The 13,891-nt window shown below is 37.7% G+C and overlaps 1 protein-coding gene across 1 annotated transcript in view; it reads right to left on the bottom strand.

The window, feature by feature from the left end:
- The window catches only part of LDAH (lipid droplet associated hydrolase), a 125,413-nt gene that overhangs the window by 83,129 nt on the left and 28,393 nt on the right, over nucleotides 1–13,891 (bottom strand). Inside the window, exon 3 of the mRNA XM_075144973.1 lies at nucleotides 6,800–6,934. Coding sequence (XP_075001074.1) covers nucleotides 6,800–6,934 — 135 coding nt within the window. The remainder of the gene's footprint in view (nucleotides 1–6,799; nucleotides 6,935–13,891) is intronic.

Below are 13,891 nucleotides of genomic sequence, written 5' to 3'. Positions count from 1 at the left end.
CCAAAGTTTCCTGGAATGCAGTAAAGACATTATACTCTCCAATGGATGAAATGTCAATTTTTTTTAAAACGTTTTGTTTTCTGGATAAGGATCCAGAAGACTATCAGGTTTCAAAAGTTGTTACTTTAAAACACATCTTTAGAAACAGAATTACATTAACCTTATTTGAAGATATGGATGAAAAATTCTGGTTCTTTTAACAGGGGAATTAGTTGAATAAAGTACTAGAGTGGATTAGAAAGCTATTCATGGATATTTTTTAATAATATGCCTACAGATATTATGTTGACAGACTCAGTGGAAAACCTTAAAAGAAACAGAGAAAATAGAGAACCTTACAGTTATTTTTCATGTAGCTATAATAAAAGTAAAGACAAAGTCCTCTTCTTAGTAACACTAGCAATAATCGGTCACTACTCCATCAAGTCAATGGAATACAGAGCTATGCATTAAGTGGTACCAGAATCAGCTAACGGTGTTTAAGTGATCATTACAAATAAATACATGGCTGTTAAGGTATGATGCTATGAGCAGTTAAAATTGATATTGTTTTGGTTGGCCAGAAAAGAAAACAACACAGCAACTTAGAAATACTTCACATATGGCAAAATTTTATTTTCTTAGTTTTGATTTTGAATGGAACAAGATTTTTAAACACATGCTTAAAATTAAGCAGAACTGATAAAGTCAATGCCAAATGCCAAGATTTCACTCAAAGGATCTATTTGCATAATTATGGGTATCATTATGGGACCTCTACCACTAATTAACTGAATGTGGCTCAAAGGAAAGAAGTGTTACAGTAAACAGAGCACTGCAGCATCCCTAGGGCTGCTTACTTTTCACGCATTTAGATTTAAAACATTCCAAAGGTTCATAACATGAAATGATCATTTGTTTCCTTAAAATAGACACATAACACTAAAACCATACAGTAAAATGCACATCTCACCAGGCAAAGACAAAACCCTCCATATTTAAATGCCTCATAATAACTTATACATATGCACACACGCTTCCTTCCTTAAGCTGCCCTTTCCAAAGACAAGGCAGGAATAAGCTTTCAGGGCAGCAGCAACTGCTGTATCAGGAGGGGCAGCAGGACTGCACTGAGCTGACGGTTCCTGTCCCGTCCTGTGAAAACAAGCAGTTCCTCTGTGCACGCCCCGATGGGGGATCCCTCGCTGTTGACGAATACCATGTGAAGAGCTCAATGTGATTAATCAGTGCCCAGGCCAGCTTCGTAAACAGGAAGCTTCTCCTCTACAGATTAAAAACATTGACACTTTGATATGAAACTAGCTTAATTCTACCTGGATGGCATGCTTACAACTTGGTTCTTTTTAATGTACCTACAGTGTGATACCACTGGACTGGGAGACACCTTGCATTAAAATTAAGCAGTACTATGTGTTCTGGGACACAAACATGACTACAGAGTTCTCTAGGTCTGTAATATTTAAACATAACTGACTAAACCTATAAAGAAGTTATATTAAAGATAATTAATCTTCAAATGACTCTAGATATTTTAATTTATATGCCCAGGAAGCAGAAAATATTGTTGAAATATAAATAAATGTGAATTAAATGTGTGTAATGTGAATTAAACGCCTGTATACATAGGCTTAAAGTATGCATGTGAGATGCCAGCTGCCTTTCTTCTGCTTTTCTCCCTTTAATTGTATAATACAAGACGTAAATGTCTTTTAAACATGGCTATCACTGTGTACCTGAATGCAGTCAGATACCTACCATTACTACTGCTGTTTGATATCTAACTGAACAGTGCTGAAGCCCAGATAAGGATTCGCTGGTCAAAAACCTTCTAAGCACTACAGACACTAATTCTGAGGTGTTTTTGTACTGACCGAACAGATTGCCACTAGCTCTGATTCACCTGATTCAGCAGCGTAGGTATTCTCCAACATCAGCAATCATTAAAAACACCCGTACTACTTAAAATAAATGAGTGTCACAAGTTAGCTAAAATTACCAAATGCATACTGACTCCCTGTGCCTTTGTGTAACTTCTCTCCTTTGGGGTTATACACAACAACAAGGACAAAGGCTGTTAGCTAAGGATGAGTCTCTATTTTTAGGAGCCCAGTTCTTGGAACAGCTAACTTTCATGATCTCCTCCTCTCCTGTTTGCAGCAGTGCAGACCACAATCCCACTCCCAGCCACCACCACACATTCATGGTGGCACAACATCTCTAAGGCCACCGCAGCAAATGCTTACACAAAAAAAGTGTTATTGGAAAAGTATTCTTAGCTACCATTAATTCCGCTTAGCAAGTGGAAACCGGTGAGAGCGCCAACTCCATCTGATCAGCCAGCTCTTCTTGGACCACAAGCAAGTGTCCTGGGAACCACCAGTGGCTCACAGACCACAGTTTGGGAATCACTGTCCTAAATAACTCACAACCCTCTTATTAGAGCACACCATGCTCCTTGTCTTGCTCAGGCTACTATTTTAGGTTTTTTCCTGCCAGCACAGCATATCATGATGGTAGAAACTTACGGCTCATATCTGCTAATCACGCCCACACTTATATCTGTCATTTTGTGGACAACTATCTAGCAATCAATGAGATGATTAACTTGCTGAGTATTAAATTCAGTTTTACCCAAATGATTTCCATTTTTTTTGTAGATTTATATCACTTTAGCTAGAGGCAGAATCTCAAATTCTGCAGTTTCATTAGAAGTCAGAGGGCTGGAAAAGCAAACTCCATTTAGATGAATTGTAGCAACAGCTAAGAAGCAATATATCAAATAAATTCAAGCTGCACATGGCTTCCAAATTTTCCTGTAACACTAGAAAATTTTTTTTTATACAAAACTTCATTTCACTTCAGAACTTCACACTGATGGTATATTAACATTTTGGGATCACATAATCAATGTTTTCATAGATAATTTGTTATCGCTCCCCAACTTCTGTGCTTTTTCCCATATTGCTTCTTAAGGATATAATTCAGTTTCAAAACGGTCTGAAGGCCCTACTCTCCCTGCATAAAGAAAAAGCTATGGAAACACTCTTTTCGTGGACTATAAGTCATCCTTACCTACCTCTTTTTATCATGGAAAATGAACTAAGGATAGTTTAACAGATTTTAAGGACACACTATTATCTTCTACAGTCCATGGGACATAAAAGATCAAACTAGAATTTTATCTTGTAACCTGACTATTAAGAATGTCACTCAAACTTCCCTGTCATTCACAAGCTACCTAATACTGATTCAGAAACAAAACAACAGAAAATTCAGTAAACAATCTGTTCCAAAGGATAACACACCTTGCTAACACAATAAAAAGTATTTATATTATGATTGTATGTAGCTCAATACTCATCTGTACAGTTTAGAAAGTTCTAGAGATTTATCTTTAGTATAATTTATCATGTGACCAAGTATTATATCATTAAGATGTGACTGATGACTAGCCATTTATTAGGTATATGATATTTTAATGCATCAGTTGTGTCTTTTTAATCAATTAAGATATGAATCACACTATTTCATATTTCTATAGCACTTGGCATACATAGAATATTACCAAAAATCAATAAATCATTTAATTCTGATTTAATTTTTCTTTACTTCTCAATCTTACTTTGCTACAAAGAAAAGTATCTTGGCAGTCTTGAGGAGAAACAAAACCAAACCTGTATTGTTCTATTCTTACTTCTGTCTGAGATGTTTTTTTTCTTATTTCTTATCAAACCACTGCAGATGTCCACCGAATTAGACCATTTTAAGACATGGCTATGTATGTACACATGCTGTCTATACAGCCTTTACTGGCAAAAGCCAACCAGGGTGCTAAAAAAGGGGGGTGATGGATGTGTTAAAAGGACTGAGAGTCAAGGGTTTCCTATCTAATCGCCCATTTTCCACAGCTTTTAAAGAAATTTTGGGCAAGATTGAGTCTTTTAGTCCTTATTTTAAAGCGGGATATTCATAACACAGCACTTGAATTAGCAATACATACAAAATCAGCAATGAGTAATTTCAGGATTTTTTCATTGATATGTATTAGTTTTAACTAGTGGTTTGTTTCCTATCAAAAGAAGTTGAAAGGCTGTTGAAAAGCTTCCAACTGGCTACTATTCATTGCCATCAGAGGAGCTACTCCTAAAGATGGGTCTTTAGTCCTTTTGCAGTATTCAAGCATTTCTACTCAACTGATTTTGTAATATAAAGTACAGAGCTTCAGTCTCCACAATTCATAATGTATTATAATGCCCACCCCCAATGAGCAGCTATACTGGCATTTTGACAGAATAATTTGAGCGTGAATAAATATGGAATATTTTTTATCGTAATTTTATTTTTCAGTTTTACCCTTTTTTTTTAAATCAAGAAGTTTATAAAGTATTTAAGAGTAACATTGTTTAATGATTTAATTTCTTTGAAAAGCACCAAACTACTTTTTCATTCTTTCCTTAAACTGTTTTCTGTTCCTGTTTAAGGGAAATCATATGTTTAAAAGAGAGCAATCCAACACAATTTATTTTCTTCTGAGTTCACTACCTACAAAATGAAACATTCACTGATGGCTATATACCACGAAAACATGACCTGCCTTTAGTCTTGCAACTAAATCAAAAGACCACCCATTTAACCCCCAGGAAAATACTAACTTACAGATACTAGCGTTCAGGCAGTAGCCTCTGTTTTGACAGCGAGGACACTGAGCTATAGCGTACTTTTAACACATTCATATAGGAAACAGTAACTTGCACTTTAAATAAACCCTCATAACTTCTAATAAGTTATTTGGTTAGAGATAGAGATCAGACATAGAGATCAGAAATCTCAAAAGAAATGTAATGCAAATTTTTCAATGGAGTGACACATTAAAAGAAGCTCCACAACTTAAAAAAAAAAATCAACTGTGGGTACACCTGCCCATTATTTTTACTTTTAAGGAAAAATTTGCCATATCTTAATTATGATCTATTTGTATACATTTTTCCTTTCTTATGAACATGTTTTTATAAGGTAGAAATTAACCAAATGATGTGCAAATACCTGCACCTTAAAAAGACTTACAATACAATCATAATATATTTGGCATGGTAAAGAATTGGAGTAAGTAAGTAGGCAGGGGTTTTGGTATTATAAAAGAACCTGTTCCTAGGTAGCATCTGTTCAAAAGGCACAAACATCTTAATCATTAGGAAAACTATGAGTCAAAGTCTGAAATCAGGCACTGAAAAGAAAAAAAGCAACACTTTTAAGATTATATGAACATTTATAAGCATATACAGATTATGCCAGTTTTAAACAAAATAAGAGAGAGCTAGAAAACTACTCTCCTCTTTGTAATTTTGCCTACACCCAAGGATTGATGTTGGCCTGTTTTACAGTCACAGCAGTATTCAAAATAACTGCTTTTTTAAAAGCTAAGGAGGATCAAGCAGTCAAAACTGAGGCAAAACTTCTTTAATGCATTCACTGAGTAAAAAGAAGTTTCAAATCTTTTTGCACAGTGGATTGATTGCCAGGAACAGAATTACAGCAATGAAATGTTCAATCAATGTTGCGTGTCTCTGTGGAGCATAGCTTGCAAGAGCTCTCTGAAGAGAAGGATATCATACAGAAGTAAAAATAAAGGGTGTAGCTTTGTTCCGTTTTCAAATCATTATGTGACATGCTTCCAAAAAATTAGGAAGTAGTCTGTGATTGATGGCTGCTGTTGGAAAACTTGTTTTAGTCTTTCTGAGACTTTCAAAATCTACTTAATCTAAATATAACCAGGCATATTATTCCAACAGTTTGTTTTATTTTAAACCCTTTATTACTTTACAGTAATAAAGTAATAAAGTCTGGCATTCAGTATCCCATGGTTAACGTTGTACCAGAAATTATAAACCTAGGGATTTCTCACCTATCGGGAGGAAGTGCTAGTATTTGATAGTTTGACACTTGAACACAATGACTGGCAGGAATTTTACCAAAGAAATACAGGTTTCATGTTTCAGTTTCAAGCTTGAGATTAAATAAACCAATAAAAAGGCTTAAAAGCTCAGGTGAGCTTTTAAGGCTAGTGAGAGAAAGTTATGCTAAGCAGCTAAAACAGTTTCTTCTTCAGAATTTTCAGGTTGCTTCACTTTGCTGAACCTTTTGGTCCTAAGGAATCATACTGATTTACTGCTACATCACTGCAGCTTGACCAAGTCCAGAGGTCTTCTGACACTAAGCAGCTTTCAGGACAGGATTCTCCTCCCGTCTCACAACGCCATACATTAACAATATCCACTTAGAGTTGGCTTAGAGTTGTCTTGCTGGCAATCTGCATGTCAAAAGACTTTTAACAGATAAACAAGCAACCTCTACCCTGCAAACACTCCATACCCCAGCCTCAGAAAGATTTACTTGCTTCCTGGAAATCTGCTAATTTAGTACAACTGTTTTTGAATTCAGAGATAATTAAGTCTCTCCTCAAGTACTCAATCTTTGAATTGGACATTTCATTAAAAAATGTATTTTTCTAATCTACTCTTCTCAACATAAACACATTCTAGACCTTCTTCTTTATAACTTGTCTCTAAAGACCGCAATCAGCAAATTCTCTTATTCTCTTAATAGCACTTATTTGACAGGCAAACCTAATTTACCTAAAAATACTCTTTTCCTCACTAACTTCTCTTCTCATACAACTGTTCTGTGGAAATATAATGGACACATTTAAAAAACATGTCATGCTGTTTTTAACAGGCACAAGTTCTGCAAGTGAAATCAAGGGGGGTACAAATATTTGTATGTACAAGTTATAGTATTGTACCTTCTATCATTTCCATACCACTAGGAGGCTTACAATGTCCGGCATGGCTCACAACCCAAACAGGATACTGCTGATTTAGTCCACAATATAAAGCCTGTATAAAGGTCTTGTAATAACCTGCCAGTCCAGGGTTACCTGCCAAAAAAAAAAACATACAAGCACAGTCAATATTAACCTTCCAACAGCAAGCAATCTGCTTCAAAGCAAAATAAACACTATTATATAGCAATTCGTTAATTTATTTTCTCTAGTACGTTTCCAATTTTTATTTTTATTTTTTTCCAATTTCAGAGGCCACACTATTGAACTGCCATTGATCAATGGCACCCATGAGAAGCATTTTACAGAATCACCTTGAAATTGCAAAACCTAAAATTGAAGCCCAACACAAGAGAAAAATCTCCTTTTCCATTGGAGGTCAACCAGCTTGCTTAGCTATCCCATCAAGTTACAGATACCTGAAAATAGGGCAAAGAAACCCCCAGATCTTATAAAAATATCACAAAGGCTACAGCATATATCACTTGATCCACATGTCTGCCCTCCAGAGTATCTCAGTGTTACCACGTCAAAATAGGTATGTGGTATCCTGACGATACAAAGGTCTCTGCTGACCCTCATTTAGGTCTGTGCTGACCTCATTTAGTCCTCACTGGACTAAATTAATTTTTTCTGCTTGCAACTTCATATTCTCTCTCTTGAGATTTGAATCAGTGAATGCAATAAAGAAGTTTTGCCTCAATTTTGACTTCTTGATCCTCCTTAGCTTTTAAAAAAACACAGCTCTTAAGAAGCTCTTTCCTTTTCAACCATCATGCTCTAGAACCATGGGAGAATCTGTCCTCCCTCCAGCATCCCACCAGCTTTAGGGAGAACTTTTCAGAAGAGGCTGGTGTCTGAACAAATCCGGCTTGCCCTGAGAGAGCAGACCACTTTGCTCTAAATCCATTGTTTAACAGTGACAATATCGACAGTCAGGTATCATTGCTGAAGTGGAAACAGAAATACTGTCCCAAAGATAAAAATATATATCTGGTAGGGATTTCAGGATTTCCAAACAAAACTCTAATCTTTATTCCTCCTTTTTTTCTCTCTCTTTTGGGTATCAGTAGTGACAGTGTCAAGGGACTTCAGTTGGAGAGTAAATCCATATGAAGACGAAGCAGATTTTGTTTCCAGATTCCCATAGGATGCATAAAAATTCCACAAAGACAAAAAACCATATAATTTCTCTCTATTTATTTATTAATTTTCCAGGGTACTTCCACTGATTTCTTATTATCATTTAGACACCAGGAAAGCCCACCATCTTGGTTAGGATTGCTCAGTTACATGTCTTTCACTAGGCAATTCTTAGTTTGGATATCATCAATAGCAGTATTGTGTAAAAATGCATTCTCTTTTTAAGACAAAGACATCCCAAAATAACATGGATGTATTACTGAAAGGGTATGAGAGAAAAAAAAACCTCACTAAAATTGTGTAAACCCCTTTATATCAGTCTGACTGTAATAACAGAGGCTGAGCCATCTAAGTATTCATAGTGACAGAGAAGAAGAATCAGAGCTCTAATCAAATTAGTACTTGTAGAAATGGTGTGTGGAGATAAAAACTAGGTTTTTATTCCACTTCTTCCCTTTCTATAGTGGGCACTTTCATTTTTTCTTCTTTTACTTCAACCCTTCTGCTCTTCAGGTAACATACAGTAAGCTCATTGCTCTCCCAAGAGCATTCCCTCAGTCCAGAGCTTCCAGAACGCAGCCTGCTCGCCGCAGAGCAGCGGTGCACCGGGCACCAAAGCCACCCCCAGCACAGACACCTGCGTAGGAGCCGATGCCATTGCTTACACCAGTGATGATACAAGGGCAGAGTAGGGAAGCCTTCCACTCTAGGTAATATACCACACATGCTTCAGCCCTCACTTACATGTGAAAAGTGTCTCTGATGGTTTTTAAACCGTAATAAAATTACTGATCTTAAAACAACATTATTTTTACTGGAGTACACAGATTTGGAAAAAAAACAGAACAAAATACCAAAACCCAAAACTCACAGTATCAGTTATTATATGCTCTAAGCATCTCTTTGTAAGCCTAACATTAAAGGAGAATTTAAAAAAAAAAAAAAAAGTTGTTGTATATATAAACTCCAGAATGCATGATCGAATATTTGCTAACTGATTTCCAGAAAAACAATTTTCAGGGGTCACACATCCATACAACTGCACCACATTTTCATATGTCAAAAATATATAATATAGAGGGCCCCAGAGACAATAAAATCAAATCTAGACATCATCTGTGAAGCTCCTTGGATTGATGTTACATAGAGGAAACCCGTCTTTCGGCAAGGTTGAAGATGAAAGTAGCAGGAGTCCAAAATAAAATGTGTCTTTTGTAGTACAAATGGTCATGATGTTTTGGCACTACGCTTAGTCCTAGAATATAATGCAATTAGATATTTTGAGGTCAAGGAATCACAAAATTAATCTCAAACCCAGCCTTTTTTCTTTACATTTTTCTCTCTCTTAATAATGCAAAACAAGGAAAGGGGGAGAAATGGCAACAGCTGTCTTAAACATTTCGGTGCTCTTTCCCATCATCAGCCAGGTGAACCTACCATGTAAATGTTCTCAGGATTAAGTCATCAGCTGAAGAGCAGTGAAGTAAGAACTGCTTATTAACAGTGAGGTTTTGCATCAAATTGTATACAAAGCTCAAGGCACTCTAACACTTTTTTGAGGGAACGGGGATTTTTATCCTGCGATAAATGTGATGTGTATTTTAGGCAGGTAAAAGAGAAGATCCATAAATGCAAAAGAAACCCCCTTTCCCCACTCTTCATAAGCATCTGCTCGTGGTAAAAAACATTCTGAGGGGTCAGCTGTTAGAACTGCTACTGATACTTTAAAATGCCTGGAAGGGGTATGAATGAGAACTGCTGGCACAAATAGAAAGGAAAATCAACAACAAAGATTTTAACAGCAAAGATTTCTATAGAGAAATCACCACTTGTAAAACAGCTATAAATTTATTCTTTATTGAACTTTCAATTTCAATGGAGTTATTCCAGATTTGCACTGACTTAAGTAAATGCAGATTAATAGTCCCTGCTCTTGAAAGCTTGCATCTGCAATATTTGTAAGTGAAGAATGTTTATCTCCTAATATAGCTCAAACTCGCATCTCTGCAACTTCAGTCATTTTATATGTTTTTACTTTAGCTGCTATCTGCCAAAATATTTTAAGGAGAGCAAACAAAAAACCTGAACAGATAAAGATTTTTTTCATACAACAGAGTTACAGTAACTGCTAATGGAAATAACTGGGGCTTAATATGCACAGCAGTCTGTGATCAACAATATTTTGGGCTCATCTACTGCAGTTGAAATATTGTTCAATTAAACCATTTTATTTTATAGAAGAAGAACTACCAGGTTCATCACAAAGGCACCCAGGCAATGCAGTGCTCGTTTGTGCATTTTAAGGATTTCCCAGTACATCAAACCAAAACTGCCTATGTTCTTTCACTCAGCAACTAAGTGTCAAAAAATGGAAACCATAAGTAAATGCAGTGTTAACCTCCATGATGTGAAGGTTACTCCAGTTATTTGAATACCACATCAATCCTCAGACACCTCAGGGCACCTGAATCATTCATGCATGCCAGCAAATCTCAAGTTGCAGTCATCTGAACCAAGAAGCACATCTTAAGCAGTTATTCTCAACTGTGCTTAATTTTCAAGAGTGTTTATGTTGTTTCAGAAGCCTTTTAAACAATAGCTGTAAATGGTGACCATAACAGAAAAAGGCACAAAACTACAATACACTGCATATTAGTTTCATTTGCAAAAGACTTCTAAGCATTTCATGGGAAGAGTATGTCAAGGGGACAATTTGCACAGTGAATTAGAACACAGTGGGGCCACTTTATTTGTTGTACTTAAAAGTTTCAATAACCAAAGGACTCCTGCCACCTTTTCTGTTTTTCACTGTAATACACAGCATTTCATCCAGCTATTCTTCTACATTAAGTCCAAAGTTTTCTATTTTTAATTTGAAGACAGGAATCCTTCTTCCTTTTCCAATCTGTTCCACCCACAGCGAATGCAAAATGGTACAGAACGACTGAATGTGCAGAGGTGTAACTTTGAGCTATATTAGGAGGTAAATATTCTCCACTTATATATACTGCAGATACAGGATTTAAAGAACTGGAACTACTACTCTTTAATCATGAACATAGTTAAAAACATGAAAATTACTTATAAACATGCATTTGCCTGCCTTTCATTTTCACTTTCTTTGTTAATGCTTTTTCCACCAAATCAAGATTTTAAATACTTACCACTTCCTCCTTATGAAGACAGCTAGCAGTGGAGAGAGAACAATTTGTACGAATTAAATATCTGCCCCAGGATATCACTGATAAAGAATAACTTTTATCCCGATTTCACATGATTTCCTATACAAAGTGTCATAAAGTCAAACTTGGCCTGTATTAAAATGAAATACATACTAATATTTGAGATGTTGCACTTCAGTTATTCAGACTCGGAAAGTTTAAACTTATATACAGTATATACAGTATGCAATTTGACCGGTTTAATTCTGAATGCAAAACAACAAACATATAATGCTCATTTAAAAAGTCACAAACCATAGCTACTCCCCACAAGCAACGACAGCTTTTGTGGCTTACAAATTGTCAAACGTTTTGAATTCTTCTGCAACAGAAAATATTAATGCAAAACGTAAACTATAATTAAGAGATCACTAGCGTTAGATAACCCTGTGCAAAAATAATTCACAGACTTACTGAGGGATGTACAATGTAAACCACAACAGCAAAATGTTTCAGGTTAGAAACAAACATACACACCAAAACATATCTTTACCAATGATCTGGACGAGGGGATCGAGTGCTCCCTCAGTAAGTTTGCAGACGACACCAAGCTGGGCGGGAGTGTTGATCTGCTGGAGGGTGGGAAGGCTCTGCAGAGGGACCTGGACAGGCTGGATCGATGGGCCGAGGCCAACTGTATGAGGTTCAACAAGGCCAAGTGCCGGGTCCTGCACTTCGGCCACAACAACCCCAGGCAACGCTACAGGCTTGGGGAAGAGCGGCTGGAAAGCTGCCCAGAGGAAAAGGACCTGGGGGTGCTGGTTGACAGCCGGCTGAACATGAGCCGGCAGTGTGCCCAGGTGGCCAAGAAGGCCAACGGCATCCTGGCCTGTATCAGAAATAGAGTGGCCAGCAGGAGCAGGGAGGTGATCGTGCCCCTGTACTCGGCCCTGGTGAGGCCGCACCTCGAATCCTGTGTTCAGTTTTGGGCCCCTCACTACAAGAAGGACATGGAGGTGCTGGAGCGTGTCCAGAGGAGGGCAACGAAGCTGGTGAAGGGCCTGGAGCACAAGTCTGATGAGGAGCGGCTGAGGGAACTGGGACTGTTTAGCCTGGAGAAGAGGAGGCTGAGGGGAGACCTCATCGTGCTCTACAACTACCTGAAAGGAGGTTGTAGCGAGGTGGGTGTTGGTCTCTTCTGCCAAGTAACAAGCGATAGGACGAGAGGAAATGGCCTCAAGTTGCACCAAGGGAGGTTTAGATTGGACATTAGGAGAAATTTCTTTACTGAAAGAGTGATCAGGCCTTGGAACAGGCTGCCCAGGGAAGTGGTGGAGTCACCATCCCTGGAAGTATTTAAAAGACGTGTAGATGAGGCGCTTAGGGACATGGTGTAGCGGCATGGTGTTGTTGGGTTGACGGTTGGACTTGATGATCTTAGAGGTCTTTTCCAATCTTAATGATTCTATGATTCTATTCTATATAGGAAAAGCCTTCTGACCAGAAAGGGGTAGGTCAAAAATATATACAGCTTTCTCAAATGAAATTGAGACTAAAACACAAAATGAAAATCATTCTTAGCAGTTCTGGAAGGGATATTTAAATTGAAAAGGATTTATTTAAGCAGTCTATAGTAAATGCCAAGAGTGGTGGGGAGTGAAGGAGAAGAAATTCATGTGCAGCTAAATCATCCCAAACAGCGACAAGGTTTCGTGCACCTCCTTTTGAAACAAGCTTTTGGGTTCTGTGTACGGGGTCCTATGAGGTGCTCCCCAGTGTTTTCAGTCGTGTCTTCAGAAGTCTGACCATCTGTGGGAGCAGTAGCTGGCATTCAGCTGTGGTGCTTCACGCACTTCTCTAGCAGTTGCTTTCTGACTGCTCTGGGACCTCAGCAGGACCATAAAGAATAAAGGCAGCTACATGAATAGAAGAAGGGAAATACACAGCCAACAGTGGGTTTACAGAGAACTTTGAGGAACTGGAAAATATGCCAGCAATTACCATGAGTTTAATTTTAGAAATAATCCACAGTTTCAGAATCAAGTATGTATGCTGCAGTATTTACAGGATAATCTCCTGAAACAAAACCAAATGCAGACCTTTTTTTTTTTAAAAAAAAAAAATGAGCAGCCATAAATCAAATTTGAAATCCAGGGGCGCACAGCAGGACCACACAAAAATCATTTTTGTGGCAATGATTCTCACTGCCTCTTCGCAGAGCTGCCAAAGCTCCCAGCTCCAGCTCGAAGCGCCTAAATGACAAGTTCCTCACTCAAGGAAACTTAATCTGCCTTTGGCGTCTGACCAGCCACCATGGAAGAAGATGCAACTCCCCTATGTTAATGAATGGAAAGCAGCCCACGCAGATGTCAGAAGGATTTAAATGGAGCATGTAAAAAATACAATGATGTTCTCACACTTGGGAGAAAATTGCAGAAACTGACACCGCGGCTGATGATCAGGCCTTAAAAGGAAACACAGAGGTTCCTCTGACATGCAGGGTCAAGGGATTTCAAATAAAACATGTCAAATAACATTTGAATGATCATCATAAAGTTACGTCAATTAAGCTTTCACCTGTTTGCACGTCTAGGGGACTGGCGTTCTTCGTGCTGTATTTCGTTTATAGTCTGTACACTATGGGAGCAGCATCAGCCAAAGAGCAAACAATTACAAGGACGTTATGGAGAAACACATGTGAAAACTCTGTTTGATCCTCTCTAACTCTGGAACCATGAATTTGGCTGGA

This window comes from Calonectris borealis, chromosome 3 (genome assembly GCF_964195595.1).
Source record: "Calonectris borealis chromosome 3, bCalBor7.hap1.2, whole genome shotgun sequence".
NCBI classification, from domain to species: Eukaryota; Metazoa; Chordata; class Aves; order Procellariiformes; family Procellariidae; genus Calonectris; species Calonectris borealis.
This window is presented reverse-complemented; position numbering and strand designations above follow the sequence as displayed.